This window comes from Diospyros lotus, chromosome 5, assembly GCF_014633365.1.
Source record: "Diospyros lotus cultivar Yz01 chromosome 5, ASM1463336v1, whole genome shotgun sequence".
Classification (NCBI taxonomy): domain Eukaryota; kingdom Viridiplantae; phylum Streptophyta; class Magnoliopsida; order Ericales; family Ebenaceae; genus Diospyros; species Diospyros lotus.
Genome location: NC_068342.1, coordinates 37,686,283 through 37,704,470, shown reverse-complemented (window position 1 = coordinate 37,704,470; position 18,188 = coordinate 37,686,283). Strand labels below are relative to the sequence as shown.

General features: G+C 30.8%; 1 protein-coding gene across 3 annotated transcripts in view; it reads right to left on the bottom strand.

Annotated features, from left to right (window-relative positions):
• Positions 1-456: 456 nt before the first annotated feature.
• LOC127801021 (protein DMR6-LIKE OXYGENASE 2-like) overlaps positions 457-18,188 on the bottom strand; it is a 44,156-nt gene continuing 26,424 nt past the window's right edge. The window contains exons 1-3 of one of the 3 annotated variants that reach the window (XM_052335791.1): positions 1,992-2,518; positions 1,459-1,786; positions 457-1,374 (exon numbers count right to left, since the gene is read on the bottom strand). In XM_052335791.1, coding sequence (XP_052191751.1) covers positions 1,099-1,374; positions 1,459-1,786; positions 1,992-2,452 — 1,065 coding nt within the window. In that variant the 5' untranslated portion in view covers positions 2,453-2,518 and the 3' untranslated portion in view covers positions 457-1,098. Of the gene's footprint in view, positions 1,787-1,991; positions 2,519-18,188 lie in introns of those variants that run through there. The other 2 variants (XM_052335790.1, XM_052335792.1) reach the window with 2 other exon arrangements.

Below are 18,188 nucleotides of genomic sequence, written 5' to 3'. Positions count from 1 at the left end.
TGTAAATAATTAGAGTCATGCTATTTGTACAGAAGCTTCTTTACAAAAATTTTACAGGTGCGGGAAATTAACCATTTTGCTCCTGTATGAAATTAACTATTTACCCCTGTATAAAGTCTCTCTCTTCCCCCAAACATCTGTAGAACGCCTAACCTCCATCTCTCACAATATCTCTCTTTCCTTCTTTCACTCTCTCATGAATAAACAGCAGTCTGGTTTAAAATCAGTCAAACACAGTTGGATTTCTGGTTTGTTGAGTTTGAGCACAAACAGCAACTCCCCAATGGGTATTGAAGGAAACAAATGTTGTTGGAACAATTGATTTATGATTTTTATATAGCAGTCTTCTCTCTCAGCTGACATTTCTTTTCATATAAATCAACTAATAGTCTCTTAATCTTAGATATATAAAAATCAACTGCAATTTTATTTACAGGAAAAAAACCCATTGAGCAGTAATAAAATTGATTCTTGTATATAGATGATCAATAATTGCTTTTTTAAATGTAGGTTAATAAAAGATGAAGTTAGTGGCAAATGGAGATTGGAGGCAGATTATAGTTTTTGCAAAACAGTAAATTATTTAACTTTCAGTGGTCAGATCATTGGATCTTCACAAGAAACGCTGACGTTTTTCTCTAGGAACGACGATAGACTCTGTCAAGGTGAGGGGTGATAGCACTGATGCAACGGCGAGTCCGCTTTTGGTTTAAATTCGGAGCACAGTAGTTGGTGCCTTCGCCAGTGGAGAACGATGGAGAAAAACTCACATACTTCTTTTACTCTTGCAAATTTCAGGTGGCGCTAACTCTCGCTGTCGGTGAAGGGGTTGTGGAGAAAGCAGCTTGAATGGTGGCTCGGTTGAGAGATGAGGGGTTTGGAAAGAGGGAAGGGTTTCCCTCTTTTCATTTAACCTAATTTATCATCAATATATCGTGATTTTGTTGCTTCAATTTATCATCAATATATCACGATATATCTCATTCTGTAAAACTTCTGTACAAACAGCATTACTCAAATAATTAAGCTCACACACACACACACATAATAATGCACGTACGGATGGATGGTGGATGTCACGATCGATGATGAAATGATTTAGTGAAGATCATTCAAGGCGGATAGGCTGAAATGATAGATCTGGAGGTTATCGACATGGAGCTTCTTGTAATTGCTGAGGTTTCTGGCAGCGATGAACTTTCCCCAGTTGAAATCCCTGTACTTGGAAGGCCTATGCTCATCAACCAACTCTTCCAGGGGCTCAACCACGGTAGTGTGTGCTGGGTTGAAGAAGAAGGGAATCGAGAACCTATCCCTCTCTGAGTTCACCGTCACCCGGTGCTCCACACTCTCGTACCTATCATTGCTCCACACCTGCTCCGATACTTTATTTTATAACACACACCCACACATATATATATAACTTAATTTGAAGTGGATGCAAATTTATTAATTTACCTGAATAAGATCGCCAACGTTGATGATATAAGCATTGGGGGTAGGTTTAACTCGGACCCATTCCCCGTCGGACTTTCGCCGTACTTCAAGGCCTCCGACATCATCCTGAGCAAGAACAGTCAGGCCGTCGGCGTCCTTGTGCCCGCCCACGCCGAGGGCCAGGTCGGGAACGGGGCAGCGCGGATAGTAGTTGAGTCTTAGAAAGCTGGTCTGATCGTCGAAGAAGTTCTTGAGGCGGTTTCCCGGCAGGCCTAAGCTCAGGGAGATCAGTTCCAACAGCTTATAAGCAAGTTTTTCGATTTCTACGACGTACTCTTCCCACACTTCCCTGGTGAAAGAGGGTTCAGGATTTAGGGTTAATGATGTGATTAATTAATAATTAAGTTAAGAAACTTAATTATATATAAATTAGATCTCTTATGCTAATCTCATTCACGGGTCGCAATTAAATTGAATTTTGTATTTTATTTGATACAATTTGATCAGTTACCCATTCGAAAATGCACTGTAGATGGAATTAATTTGAACCTAACCTGAAGTTAGGAGGGTAATTGGGCCATTGATTATGGAGCAACACCACTTCCCTGTCATCAGGCTCGGGAGAGGCCGGAATGATGGTTGGAACTTTCCGGACAAAATCGTAGACCTCCTTCCAGTCCCGGACGTTCTTGGTGTGCTCGCCGTCATGGTATCCCACCGGATTCTTCTCGTCTCTCCTCACCTTGAGCTTCTCGTCCAAGGACTGCGCAAAGAACTTTCTCGACGCCGACTCCATCTTCTCCCGACAGGCCAACGGTACTCCGTGGTTGATGACCTGGAAGAAGCCCCAGGTCTCGCAGGCACGGCCGATCTCGGCGGCAAGGGCGGCGACTGCGGCAGAGTCGGAGGAGTTGATGGCGGAGAGATCGATGAGAGGGATGCCCTCGGCTTCGACGACGGCGGGCTTCGGCCGGTGCTCAAGGGCTTGGATGAATGCAGCATCAACCTCTACCATGGCGGTGAAGGAATCTGGGCAAAGGTAAATGGCGATGCGAAAACTGAAGACGCGCTGACGCTTGTCCCCCAATATAGAAAATTATGGAAGGGTTTAGGTTACGTTGAACCTGTACGATTTTCTAGAAGTCAACAAGTGGTTGAGCTGCCGCCAATATTTTCTTCTCTGTAAATTACACGTGGCAATCTTGCAATAAGAAAATAATAAATTATATTAAAGTAATTGACTACTTTATATTTGTACTTAAAATCTTTGAGTTTAGGCAAAAAGCAAAAGACCCTTAACAATTAAGAAATGATAATAATCTTTTATGAGTTTGCGACTTTAATTAGATTATTTTTTCTCGTTACTAAAATTATTAATATGATAAAATATCTTCATTGCTCTACTTTTATTCTCCACTTCTACCTAACAAACTAATCAAAATTTGACAGTTTGTCAATTTTTTTCTCTTTCTCTAGTCTAACAATAACTAAACCATTATCAAACTAGTAAGAGAAGCCAACAAACAAACTAAAAGAAAAAGTAAGGGAGAGAAAATGTGATAATATTTTTATTATATTAAATTTTTTAACATCTATTAGATAACAGTAGATGAGAAAATGTAGACAGAGTTGTAAAGTGATGAAAATATTTGTCATGTCTCAAATGTCAGGTATCGATATCTTTTTATCAAATCCTAGGGATGCTAAGTTTAGAATAATTCACCTCTCATCTACGCTCTTTCTTTCTTCTTTGATAATGACATTTGGCATCCACTACGTACGTACAGGGGTGTACAAAGTGTCGGTTCGATTACTGAATTTACCAAAATTCACTAATCGATTAAACCAAATCAAGAAATAAAACCAAATTGAACCAACCGATTAATTTGAAAAAAATGAAATCAAATCGTATAAACCGAACTAAGCTGAGCCAATTAAATCGAAGAAATAAAAAAAAATTGAAGAAAATCGAAATAACTGATATATTTGTTATGTGCATATTGTTTGCATTTTTCATATATGTATTGGGTTTCTCATATTGTTGTCATTTAAATGAATTTTAAATCTGTATATATATATCATCTGTGGTTATATTGTATGGGCCAAGATTCATTGGGTCGAGATATGTTATGGGCCAAGCCCAAACCCGTGTGATCCATGCGTGTTATGCCTCGGCCAACTCAGCCCAGCTCAGTTCCCATTGCTGCTACTATATAAGGGCTCTTATGTTGCCATAATTGTCAGGTTGTTTTCATTCACATTCTTGAAACCCTATTTCGGTGCTTGAAGCGAGACATCTTCTCATGAATCCTTTTCTTGATTGATTGATTCTTTGGTTCTATGGTAAGATCATTCGGTAAGGTAAATGTATTGTGTAATTTCTGTTGTTGTTTAATCGCCTGAGGTGTGAAAGATTGGGAAAACTGATAGAACAGATACTCGACTTGATATTGAGATTGGTCGGACAGAACTTGCACTTGCACCTGTTCTTGTATTTTGTATTCTGTTTTCAATTCTGTATTTGCAATATGATTTATTTTTGTTGTGATCTTGCAATTCAATTGTAATCTTGAGATATTAGTGGATTGACTAAAGGCATAGCCTCTACCATGAGTAGGACCTGCTTTTAGGTTTGAGCACGTAACTCATTGTGTTGATATTCTGTGTGTGTGAGCTATGATTGTGGGGTTTCAATTTCTGTTTCTATTTTACTGCACTTACATCTTCGTTAGATTGGTCGATTAAGAGGGTTGCAATAAACCAACAAGTGGTATCAGAGCCCGAGGGATTCAAGATCTGGGCATAATCATTTTCGATTCAAAAGGTAAATACGAATATCGTTTTAGATTTTTATTTGGTAAGAAATTTTGCGTTTGCCCTAAGTTAGCGACCTTAACTGGTTTTGCCCTAATTTTTATTTAATATCTGTCTGTCAGCCCTAACTTTCTCAGATTTGCTATTTGCCCTAATTTTTCTTAAGTTCTTGATCATGATTTAGATCTGAGTGTATTAAATTCATACTTTCATCTCTATACTGCTTTGAGTTCCTGTTTTGTTTGAAAACCTAATTAGGGTTGATTAATTTTTTAGACTCAAATGTCTGTTTTGCCTCGTTTATAAGAATTTAAAATAAGTTTTGCATCTTAATTGATTCTTTCATTCACTATTCCTATTCTGTTATTTGAAATCTTTGTCACGCATTAGTTAGAGTAAATCTCATTATCATCTCACTACAAAAAAATTGATTTTTTGCGACGATTTTTTTGTGGTTGTTCTAAAAATCGCCGCAAAACATGGTATTTTGCGGCGGTTTTGAAATCGTCGCAAAACATGATTTTGGCGACGGTTTTATAAAACCGTCGCAAAATTCAGTAAAACATGTTTTTTTGCGGCGATTTTCAAAAAACCGTCGCTAAATTTAAAAAATAATTAAATAATAAAAAAATTAAATTCTGTTTCGCAGCGGTTTTGAAAATCGCCTCTAAATTACTTAGCTGCGGTTAAAAACTACTGTTAAATGTAAAAAAAATCGCCGCTAAATGCTAATTTTTTTGTAGTGTCTGTGAATTATATTCTATTTTAAGGTTCATAATAAAATGGCCCCAACTAAATATGAACTAGAAAAATTTGATGGTAGTGGTGACTTCTCTCTATGACAAAAGAAAATGAGAGCTATTTTGATTCAAAATCGATGCTTTAAGGTACTAGATAAACTATCTAAAACTAAGAAGGATAAAGTCAAATCCTCACTTGCCCCGAAAAGGCATGGGATTAACGAATTGGCTTATAGCCTTATTATTTTAAATCTATCTGATAAAGTTCTTAGACAAGTAAATAGGGAGAATACTACTTTAAAGGTCTGGACCAAGCTAGAATCCCTTTACATGACAAGATCTTTGACAAGTAAAATTTATTTAAAAGAAAAACTATTTGGTTTTAAAATGAATACCTCTAAATCTCTAGAAGAGAACTTAGATGACTTTAATGTTATCGTAATAAGCCTAGAAAATATTGATGAGAGTATTTCAGAAGAAAACTAAATAGTAATTCTTTTAAATGCTTTGCCTGAATCCTATAGAGATCTAAGGACAGCTATACAACATGGCAGAACCTCTTTATCATTAAAGGATGTAGTGTCAACCCTGAAAAGATTAAGAGATCTTGAGGAGGATAAGAAATATAAGAAAATAAATAATGAAGAAGGCTTAAGTGTAAAGGAAAAGTGGGAACAAAAACCAAAGCCTAAAGGCAAAGATTATTCTAGGGGAAGAAGTAAAATGAGGTTGAATTCTAAATCTAGAGGAACAAGTAGGGGATCCTAAAAAACAAGAGCTTGCTGGTATTGTAAGAAAGAGGGGCACTTAAGAAAAAATTGCTTTAAAAGAAAGAAAGATATGAAAAATGACAATAATAATCAAGAAGTAGCAAATCTATTAGATGTGTATGATAGTGCAGAGGGTTTAATACTCTCTGAACATGCGTCAAGGGATGAGTAAATATTAGATTTAGATTGTAAATTTCACATGATACCTAGGAAAGTTTGGTTGCTTAATTTCCAGAATATTGAGGGTGGAAAAGTCCTTATGGGTAATAACCAATCCTGCAACATAATTGGAATAGGGTCAGTTAAATTTAAGATGTGGGATAAAATGTTTAGGACTTTAGATAATGTGAGATTTGTACCAAACCTTAGGAGAAAATTTATTTCCCTAGGCATGTTAGATTCAAACGGAGGGTCTTATAAGTCTGAAAATAGTATCCTTTGGGGTATGAAATGATCCATGGTAGTTCTTAAATGAATCCTTAAGCAAGAGCTATATGTTTTGCAAGCAGAAACTATCTTTGGGAGCGTTGCAATTTCATCTACAAAAAATGATGACACTACATTATGGCCACTACAAGAAAATCAGTGTTTAGCGATGGAATTTAGTGACGGAACTATTCCGTCGCTAATTTTTTTAAATTTGTTTTTAATTTAGCGACAGAATTTGCGACGGAAAGTCCGTCACTAAATTTAGTGACGGAATCAGCAACTGACAAACCGTCGCTAAAAAAAATAAAAGAAATTAAAAAAAAATTAAATTTAGCGACGGGTGATATACCCGTCGCCCAAAAATAAAAAAAATAAAAAAAATTAAAAAAATTTAAATTTAGCGACGAGTGATATGCCCGTCACTAAAAAGTAAAAGAAAAATTAAAAAAAATTAAATTTAACGATGGGGAGAAACCCGTCGCTAACAAATAAAAGAGAAAAAAATCAAATTAAAATTAAAATTTAGCGACAGGGGTAAACCCATCACTAAAAAATAAAGAAAAATTAAATTTAGCGATAGGTATACCCCGTCGCTAAAATATAATTAAAAAATAAAAAAAAATAAATTTAGCGATGGGGTTAAACCCGTCGCTAAAAAGAAAAGAAAATAAAAAAATAAAAAATAAATAAATTTAGCGCGCTAAAAAATAAAAGAAAATAAAAAAATTAAATTTAGCGACGGGGTATACCCGTCGCTAAAAATAATTACAAAATAAAAAAAACAAATTTAGCAACGGGGTTGAGCCCGTCGCTAAAAAGTAATTAAAAAAATAAAAAAACAAATTTAGCGACGAGGCTGAACCCAACGCTAAAAATAAAAGAAAATAAAAAAAAACAAATTTAGAGTGCTAAAAAATAAAAAAAAATTAAATTTAGCGACGGGGTATACCATCGCTAAAAATAAAAAAATAAAAAAATAAAAAAAACAAATTTAGCGACGGGACTGAGCCTGTCTCTAAAAAGTAATTAAAAAAATAAAAAAAAAATTTAGCGACAGGGCTATACCCGTCGCTAAAAAGAAAAGAAAATAAAATAATAAAAAAAATAAAAAAAACAAATTTAGCATGCTATAAAATAAAAGTAAATAAAAATAAATAAATTTAGCAACGGGGATATACCCGTCGCTAAAAAATAATTAAAAAAATAAAAAAAATTCAAATTTAGTGACGGGGCTGAAATCGTCGGTAAAAATAAAATAAAATAAATTAAAATTAAAATTTAGCGATGGGCCAAACCCGTGGCAAAAAATAAAAAAAATCAAATTAAAATTAAAATTTAGCGACTGGTTAACCCCATAGCTAAAAAATAAAAAAAGTTAAAAATTTAATTAAAAACTTTACATTTAAACATAACATAATTCTTTAATACTAATATAATAATTAATAAAGTTTCCCTTTACTAACATTAATATTAAAAATAATATCATTAAATAAGTTTGAGAAATTTTGTTCTATAAATATAATTTTGAAAATATATGAAAGAGAATACTATATATATATATATTTTATATACATCAATAAACAAGAAGACTTCTAGATTGATATCTTGTGTGGGAAACTTGATCATGAGAGGGTTGGGGGTTCAAATCCAGTAAAGAGTCTGAGATAATAGCTGGGAGTAATATTCTAGCGCTGCCATGTGGCGAGCAAATCTGTTAAAAAGAATCAAAAATATAAATTTAAAATTAAAAAATAGCTACAAGAATGCATCCGTCGCAAAAAAAGAAAAATAATATAAATTTAAAATACAAAACTTTTGCGATGGGAATGCATCTGTCGCAAAACTTTGGTAGTTCGATTCGAAGGTGCAACACTTTTAATTATTACTAAGATTAATATTCCAACGCTGCCACGTATGCGACGCGCTCATGAGGGGAGGGTAGGACTTGGCACGCGTTCAATTTTGGGGCATCTACTGAATTTAGCGAAAGAATTCGTCGCTAAAAAAACAACAAACTTTAGCAATAGAATAGATATGTCGCAAGAAAAAAAGAAAAATAAAATAAAATAACTTGTAATTTCAAAACATAATTTTTACACTTTACAAAATGTGTAAAATTTGAAATTTTTTTATAAAATATGAAATTCAAACTTTAATTTCACATTTTAGTAATTAAATTTATATTGTTGACGCAATAGTACATAAATTTATGTGTACAAAAAAAAATGTAATAGTACATAAATTAAAATTTAAATGTACCCTATATACACATACATTTTTTAAAGATATTTATCTTCATTATTGAGTAATATGTTATCCTTTAGTGAATACCCATTTTTTTAAATGAATAATATGCAAATAAAATAAAAATAATAACCACGATATTTAGATGATACGTACGTTTCACTTGTTTTAAATTTTATCATTGACTATATGATATCATGCTATATAATTCAGCAATTTAGTAATGTTGTTGAAATTAATGTTTAACAAAATATTAGTAAAAATTTAATGTGAAATTTATAAAATATTTAAATTAAATTTAAAATTTATTTTGAAAATACAATATTTCTCAATTGAGATAATTAATATGAGAATTAAACTTCTCGGTGACAATATTTCTCAATTGATTGAACGCTTATAAAATAAATATATAATAATGAATGCAACAATAGTAATCGAAAAATTGTCTCAATTTAAAGCATTAGAGATAAAATATAGGAACTCGTAAGTTAGAACACTTGAACACTTGTAATGAATATTCTCTAACCCCATAATTAATTCATGTTGCAGTATATCTAAGTATTTATAGTTAACAGTTGAACTACTGAAGACAGTTGAACTATATTAAATGTATTTGGAATTAATAATTACTCTTTAGTATTTTATTTCTATTATTTTTTCCTTAATTCTTTATCTTTTATACTTATTTTTTTAATTAATGTGAAGTTGTAAAATCAAATATCTATAAAAGAACTATATTAATTTTATTAGTTAAAAAAATAAATTAATTTTTAAAATTTTATTTTCCACCGACTAACAATCACTCGGCACTAATTCTCCATCTGCGATAGGTGACTGTCCGTCGCAGATGATTGTTGATTTTAGTTTCCTCTCAAAATACTTATCATTTTTAGGTTACAAAATATATGTAATTTTTAATTTAAATTAATTAGTAAAATTATATTTATTTATAACATAAATATTATTAATCATTTAAAAAATAAAAAATACATTTTTATCTCTTCTTCTACAATTAATAATAAATTTACAAATTCTTAAAAAATATTGTATTTATTTTTGGTCATTATTCTTTAAATAATTGTAATTGATTTATTTTTATTAATTTTTCTTCTATCTTGATTGTAAAATATTTTTTTCTTGATTAGTTTAATGTTGTAAAATTAAATAACTATAAATTAATTATATTTTAAAGTATTTTAAAAATATATGTTTATTCTTAAATATATATTAATTTAAAATAATATATAATATATAATAAATATTTTTTAATATATATTTAACATTTAGGCACAGTACACTGCCTGCCAAGTGACCCCCCGACCCCTCCCATTCCCTTCCCTGTCACGTGCCTCCCCTCCCTGCCTGCCAGGTGCCCCCTCTTTCCCTCTCCCTTTAAAGCTCCCTCCTCCCCCTTCCTCTCCGATCCTCACATTTCTTCTCGCACTTTACTCCTAATTTATTTTTCTTTTCTTTTATCTTTTCTCCATTCTTCACTGTCTCACTCTCACTAATAGTGATTTTATTTTAGTGTGATTTATATTCGAAGCTGATCAACATTTGAAGGTATTTTTTATTTTTAGTTGTTAATTATTTAAAATTTAAATTATAATATTAAATGTTTGTTACATAATAGATACTATTTGATTAATTGTTAAGTTATAAATAGTTGTTAATGTTAATATTTCTGTTAATGTTATTAATATTAATATTTCTATTAACTTTTTACATAATATGCATTATTTGATTAATTGTTAAGTTGTAAATAGTTGTTAATGTTATTATTTCTGTTAATGTTGTTAAGGTTAATATTTATTATAATATTAATTAATTGTTATTTATTAATGTTAATATTATTTATAACAAAAATAATACTAACAGATTTATATTTATAACTGAAATAATATTCTATTTACAACAAAAATAATAACAAATCTGTTAGTATTATTTTTGTTATTATTTATAAATTATTATTATGTATTATGTGATTTAATTAAATAAATTAAATTTAAAATAGTATATAATTAAAAATTGAGTGACTGTTGGGGGGAGAGTTTATTATATATTTTGTATTATTATTATTATTATTATTATTATTATTATTATTATTATTATTATTATTATTATGTGATTTAATTAAATAAATTAAATTTAAAATAATATGTAATTACAAATTTAGTGACTGTGTGGAGGGGGGGAGGGGCGATTGTTAGGGGAGGGTTTATTATATATTTTGTATAAATTATTATTATGTATTTTGTGATTTAAATAAATAAATTAAATTTAAAATAATATATAATTCAAAATTTTGTGACTTGGGGGAGGGCGGCTGTTAGGGGGTTAAATTAAAAATAAATTTTTAATATAAAAAATATTATATTAAATAATTAATAAAATGATTAAAAATATGATAAATGAATAAAAATAAGAATTTTATTATAAGAAATTAAATAATTTGTAAGAGTTTTAATAGAGGAAAAATTAGAGTTTCTTCTCCTTGTGCCTTTTATACGTTAGATTTTTTATTATAAGAAAGATGAGAAATGAATAAAAAGAGGTAGATGATATTTTAAATAGATAAAAAAATTGTAAATAAAAAAATATAAGAGTTTTTTGTAATTATTATTTTTAATATAAAAAATAATTATTCAATCTAAAAATAAATATAAATTTTATAAAGATTTTAAACAAATTTAAAAAAATTAAAATTTTTGAGTAAATTTTCGTTTGGAATTTTTTTTTGTTTCTAAGTTAAAACATATTTTTTTTATTTTTAATTTTTTTTGGTGGATGAAACTATTTTTAATTTCATTTTTTTGACACATAGAATGAATAATAAGAATAGGAGTTTTAATTTTTAATAATATATGTATATTAGGTGATTTTGTTTAGTTTTTAAGTTGTTGAAAGTTTAATTAATATTATTTGGACAAATTAGAATTAAAGAAAAATCAAAACATTAAACATTAGAATTAAAATGAAAACATTAAATGAGTGGATTCTTGAATATTTTAATTTAGAATTTATGATGTGATTTAATTTGTAGCTCAAAAATAATTTAATTTGTGATGTGATCATTTAATTCAATGCTCTAGTAACTGGCACGACAAGTACTGGAATCAAACATGAAATATTCCATGTTGATCCCACTATAATTGCAATTGTTTGCATAAAATTCATAAATTAATTTATGTTTGGCATTAGGTGTGGAGTTTTATTTATGTTTGACATATTGATTATGAGGGTTATGAGGTATCAAATTAATTTATCTAATACTCAACATTTTTAAATGCTAATGAATTGCGATGCCAAAAATTAATAGCAAAGTTTGAAGAGTTATATAATTTTCTTACATGTCTCATGTTTTGGGATATATAAGATATATGGGGTTTAATTAATGTTAAATTTAAATTAAAAAATTAATTTTAATTATTAACAAATTATAATTAAATAACAAAATGGGGCCGGCTAGGGGTTTAGGTAGGTGAGTGTTTTAAAAATAAATTATTAATAAATTGTAAATAAAATTTTAATTTTATATTTAGTATTATTTAAAAAAATTTATGTTATTAATATTAATAATATAGTTAAATAATTTTAGTAGGATTAAATAAAATTATTTTTCACAATTGGGGTTTTAAATGTATAATCTTAATAAAATTATATAATAATATATAATTTTAATTAAATTAATAACAATCACAATTAGGGTTTTAAATGTGGTGTGGTCGGGGCTTTGGTTCACGGGTTTAGTTAATTGTAAATTTGGAATAAAATTAAAATTTGTAAAATAATTTATATTAAATTTTTATTAATTTATTAATATTACTATAAATTTGGTTGTTAAATAATTTTTTTAGGCCCAAATCAATATTTTCTTAATTAATTTTGATATTTTGATTTTAATTTTAATTAAAATAATTATTCACAAAAAAAAAAATTGTGTATTAGTATTGTTCTTAAGAATATAGCCTAATTTTCTAACTTTATTTTTTATTAAATCTCTTATTAGAAATTAAAATAATTTAATTTTTTAATTTTATTAATTATATATTATAAATTTAAAATATTAAATATATGTTTTTTAACTTTTTTAATAATAATGGGTGGGTTTCAAGATTTAAACGGGATTTAACTTTAGGTTTAATGAAGACTAATCTTAACAAAATTATACAATAATACATAATTGAAATAAATAAAAACTTGTAGTCTAATCTAATTTAATTGAAAAAATGATTAGTTTAACGATAAATAATATGTTTAAATATAACAGTTGAATGTCTGATAATATAGTTGTCGAGTTAGTTATTTATTTAATACAATTTTAAAATTATAACTACAAATATAATGTTATTAATTATTTGGTTAAACTTTTGTTACTTGGTTTTGTGAATTTTTAGGATAGTTTTTCCGTCATACATATTATTTAATTTAAAATAGAAATTTCGTCGCATCGTAAGTGGATTGATAATAGGTGTAACCCAAGAAAGGGTGGGATTATTAGAGAATTTTATGAGGGTGTCGATGAATTCATTCAATTTGCGTCTACCCAAGAAAGTTTTATAATATTAAAAAGAAAGTTAAAGTGTCATTGTATGAAATGCGAGTGTCTAAGGTTTAAATCAGTCGATGAGGTGAAAAGAGATATTTGTAAACATGGATTCATGAAAGGTTATTATTATTGGATGCATCATGGTGAAGAAGTGTCCGTTGTGCCTCATTCGGTTGTTGAAAATGAATATTATAGAAGAGACAATTTTAGGGATCAGTTTAATTCCTATGAACAGATGGTAATGGATGCAGCTGAGCTATCAAATGCATCATATATAATGCAAGAGACTGGTACTGGAAGTAGTTATCAGACTTACAATGTAGATGAAACACCGAATGAAAATGCGGCTGGGCCATCAAATGCGCCATATATAATGTAAGAGACTGGTACTAAAAGTAGTTATCAGATTTACAATGTAGATGAAGCACCGAATGAAAATGCACAAGCATTTTATGACATGTTATCTACTACACAAACTCTATTGTATCCAAACTGCAAAGTAGAAAGTGAACTTTCTGCTGCAGTTAGGATGTTGAATATAAAGTCTGATTACAACATTCCCGAAGGTGGATATACTGAAATCATGCAGTTTATGCATCAAACAATGCTAACTGGTAATCGAGTGCCAACTGATTTTTATCATACCAAGAAATTGGTTTCGCAGCTTGGCCTCAGTTATCAGAAGATTGATTGTTATTCAAATGGTTGTATGTTGTATTACAAGGATGACGAATCCGGGATGAGTTGAAGTTTTGCAGTCATCCTCGTTTTAAACCTGTAAGAAGTGGGAAAAGAAAATTTAAACAAATTTCTTATAAAAAAATATGGTATTTGCCTCTCATACCAAGACTGCAGAGAATATATGCTTCTAAGCTTACAATTGCGAGCATGAGATGGCATCATGAAAGTCGAAGGAAGCCTGGTGTTTTGTCTCACCGTCTGACGGGGAAGCATGGAAACATTTTGATCAGAAATATCCTAACTTTGCCTCCGATCCTAGAAATGTGAGGCTTGGTCTTTGTGCAGATGGATTCACTCCATATGATAATTTGGGTCGGCCGTATTCTTGTTGGCCGGTTATTGTGACACCATATAACTTGCCTCCTAAATTATGTTTGAAGAGAGAGTTTCTTTTTCTGATTGTTATTATTTCAGGTCCATCAAATCTAAAAAATAAGATAGATGTGTTCTTACAGCCTTTAATTGATGAACTAAAATTGTTTTGGTACGAAGGTGTTCTGACTTATGATATATCAACCAAAAATAATTTTTTCATAAAGGCTACTCTATTGTGGACCGTCAATGATTTTCCTACCTATGGATTGTTATCTGGTTGGATGACATCAGGTAGATTAGCGTGTCCATATTGTATGGAGAAAACTAAAGCATTCAACCTCAAGTATGGTGGAAAGACGTCATTTTTTTATTGTCACAAATAATTTTTGCCTAAGGATCACGCCTTCCGGAGAAATACAAGTGCATTTAGAAAAAACAGAGTCGATAATTCTTCTCCACCACCACGGTTAGCTGGAGATACTGTTTTTCAGAGAGTTTGTAATTTTTCCTCTATCCTCCAGTTACAGAACTGTGCGACGTCTGGGTATGGTGTTGAGCACAATTGGACAAAACGAAGCATTTTCTGAAAATTACCATATTGGAAAGATAATCTGATTCGACATAACTTAGATGTCATGCATATTGAGAAAAATGTTTTTAACAATCTTTTTAATACAGTTATGGATTTGAAAGGCAACACTAAAGATAATACCAAGGCTAAAATGGACCTTAAAGAATATTGTAGGCGTAAAGAACTTGAACTAATAGACCGTGACGGGGGCAAATATTGAAAACCTAAGGCCAAATACACATTCATAAGGGAACAAAAGTTAAGTGTTTTTACGTGGATAAAAGAACTTAAGCTCCCTGATGGATATGCTTCCAGATTAGGTAAGTGCGTTGATATTAGAAACACAAAGTTAGTTGGGTTGAAAAGTCATGATTGCCATGCTCTCATGGAGCGATTACTGCCAACGACATTTGCAGCATTACCAGATCGAATTTGGAATCCGGCACTGAGTTATGCCATTTTTTCAAAGATATTTGCTTAACAATATTGAGGATTGAACACGTAGATGTCATGGAACAAAATATACCCATCATTTTATGAAAATTAGAGCGTGTATTTCCTCTCGGATGGTTTAAACCAATGGAGCATCTCTCAGTGCACTTAGTTTACGAAGCAAAGGTAGGGGGACTAGTATAACACAGATGGATGTATCCGTTTGAAAAGTACATCTGGTATAATTTGAATCGTTAATTTTTAACGATAATAAAATTCTCTTATATTGATGAGATTTTTGAATGATTTAGGTTTCTCAACACTTTAAAGAATAAGGTCCGCAATAAAGCTCGTGTAGAAGAATCCATATGTGAGGCATATTTAATTGAGGAGATGTCCACATTTGGTTCATATTATTTTGCACCAAATGTTCGATCAAGAAGAACGAGAGTCCCTCGAAATGACGATGGGGGAGATTCTTTATATCCATAAATTTCCGTGTTCAATTATCCAGGCCGTGCTGCAGGAGCAATGAAAATCAAGTGGATGGATGGGAAAGAGTTTGAAGCCACCAAATTATATGTCTTGTTGATACTCTAGAGATCGAACCTTATATCGAGTAAGAATTAAAATTTAAATGAAATCGAGAAACATTTTTCTAAATGGTTTCATCATCAAGTATGTTACTTCATATTAGATTATTTTTTAATTAAACTTTAAAAATACATTACGTGATTCAAATATTTTATCAGGTTAATTCGAATACTCAAGTTGTTACAGATCTATTAATTCAGAATATGGAATAGGGACCGACTCCAAAAGTGCGATATTGGCCAATATATTTCGTGAACGGATATAAATTTCATACCGTCAAATGGAGTACTAGTAGATCTACCAAAAATTTTGGTGTTTGCGTGCCTGGGACAGAGGTTGGATCCTCGGAGACCTATTTTTACGATTTTTTTTTAGATATTATTGAATTAGGATATACAGGCCTACCAATCAAAAGGAAAGTTATGTTCAAATGTGAATGGTAAGATCCAAGCCCAAGGGGAACCAAAATTCACGAAAAGTTATTATCGAGGTTCGATCATCAAGAAGGTATAAGAAATATGATTATTTCATTTTTGCTTAATAAGATGAACAAGTGTATTACGCATCGTACCCTAGCACTTGCCGTGATAAACGTGATTGAATGGTTGTTATTAAAACAAAGGCACGACCTACAATAACGGCTCCCGAGGCTAATATGGAAGAACTTTTCCAGGAGGATGAAATACCAAAACTCTCACAAATTGATCAAAATGATGACCTTAGAGGTAGTTTACAAGATTTAGATGGGATAGTCGAGAAAATAGATGTTTTAAATATTATTCAGCAAGAAGAAGATGATGATGATGCAGAGGAAGAATCTATATCAGAAGACGACGAAGAAGAGTTATTGTCTGATGACATAGATAGTGATGAATTTGTAGAAAAAGATTAATATATTTATGAATGCATGTGAATTTAAATATATATATATTGATATAATATTGATCTTTTGTATTTCTTAATGTCTGTGACCTTGTTCGTTTTATCGTATTTTCTTATTTCATGTAATTTAAAAAACAGATGTCAGGGCATTCATCTCTCGAACCAAGCAGGGGTAGAGGTAGTAGGGGTAGAGAAAGACGTCGATCTTAAAGGGACACACCTTCCCCAGATCCTAGTAGTGTTGGTCACAGCCTTCTCCTTCTGTCTTCACACATACTGTTCCATCTACTCTTTTATATCCTCAACCATCGCACCCACATGCTTTCATTCCCATGCCTCAGTTCCAACAACCATTCCCCTCTATGCCATATCCTATGGATTATACTACAGTCCCACCCACATCCCACCCACCTGAGACTGCACCACATTCTGTCCCCTATCCTAGGTCTACTTTTCATCCCATAGGAGGTTCATATCCATACTCATTTATGCCGACACCACATGCACATCCTTCGACATCTTTTCCTGCGCAAAATGTTGACCTAACTCCATCTGAGCCAATTAATACCAACCGAGCTAATCATCGAGTAGAGTTATTCTGCAATTAGAACTGTGATCAGTGAGTATCTTAATTATATTCTTTTTAATTAATTGTTTGTGATTTTTTTACATACAAATGTAATTTCTTAGATGATAAATATTGGTTTTGTAGTTTTTTCCCCAAGGTTGGCCCACCAAGTGTACAATCCAAGATTTGGAAGAGATGGTACGCTAAAGTTTGGCTTCATTGGGATGATGTGCCTGAATTAACACGACGAATGTGGCTAGACGAATTTAGCGTAAGTTTAATTGCAATTCTTAATTATAGAAAGTTTCAATTTAAAATTGTATATATATTTATTCATTTTTAATTTCTTGTAGAAGGAGTTTAAGTGACAACTCAATGAGAGTGATCGTATATGGATAACTTGGAATAAACTTGGTTGGAGAAGTTTTAGAAATAATTTGAACAAAATTAAAGAGGTGTAGATAAGGGGGAATTTGTAATACCCCATGTTTGTATAAGGTTGTCACGTAATTTTAATAAGTTTAGAATATCGAAAAATTGATTTTATCGTAATTTCAAGTACCAAATCAACTGTAGGGAATGTCTCGGAGTGAAATTGTCTAAGAAAAATGATATGGTCTCGATATGCGTCCCGAGTTAGGATTTATGGTATCAAAAGAAATCGGATCAAGAACAGTTTTCGGTACAGCTAAAATACAACTGCTATTTAGGCTGTAAAACTGAATCGTGGTAGGAGACTCCCGAAAAATCAACAGAACCCTAGGGGGGCTCCGGTTTTACGTAATGAGTAACCCTTCAGTGATTTCAGGATGAAACAACTGCCCAATAAGGACACTAGGCCCAAATCGTCCAAATCGAGTAACTTTAAAATTATTAATTTTGCGTTTTCGGTATTATAATGTCAATTAATTCAGTATTTAAGGATATTATTGCAATAAGAAAATTATTCTAATGAATTTATGATAAAATTTGAAGTTTAAATGTATAATTTTTTTATTAATATATATAACATTATATATATATATATTAATATGTATATACGTAGCAGTGCCTATGCAAATCTCCATGCCTTAGATAACTTTAAGCCCATGCCCTTAAACCT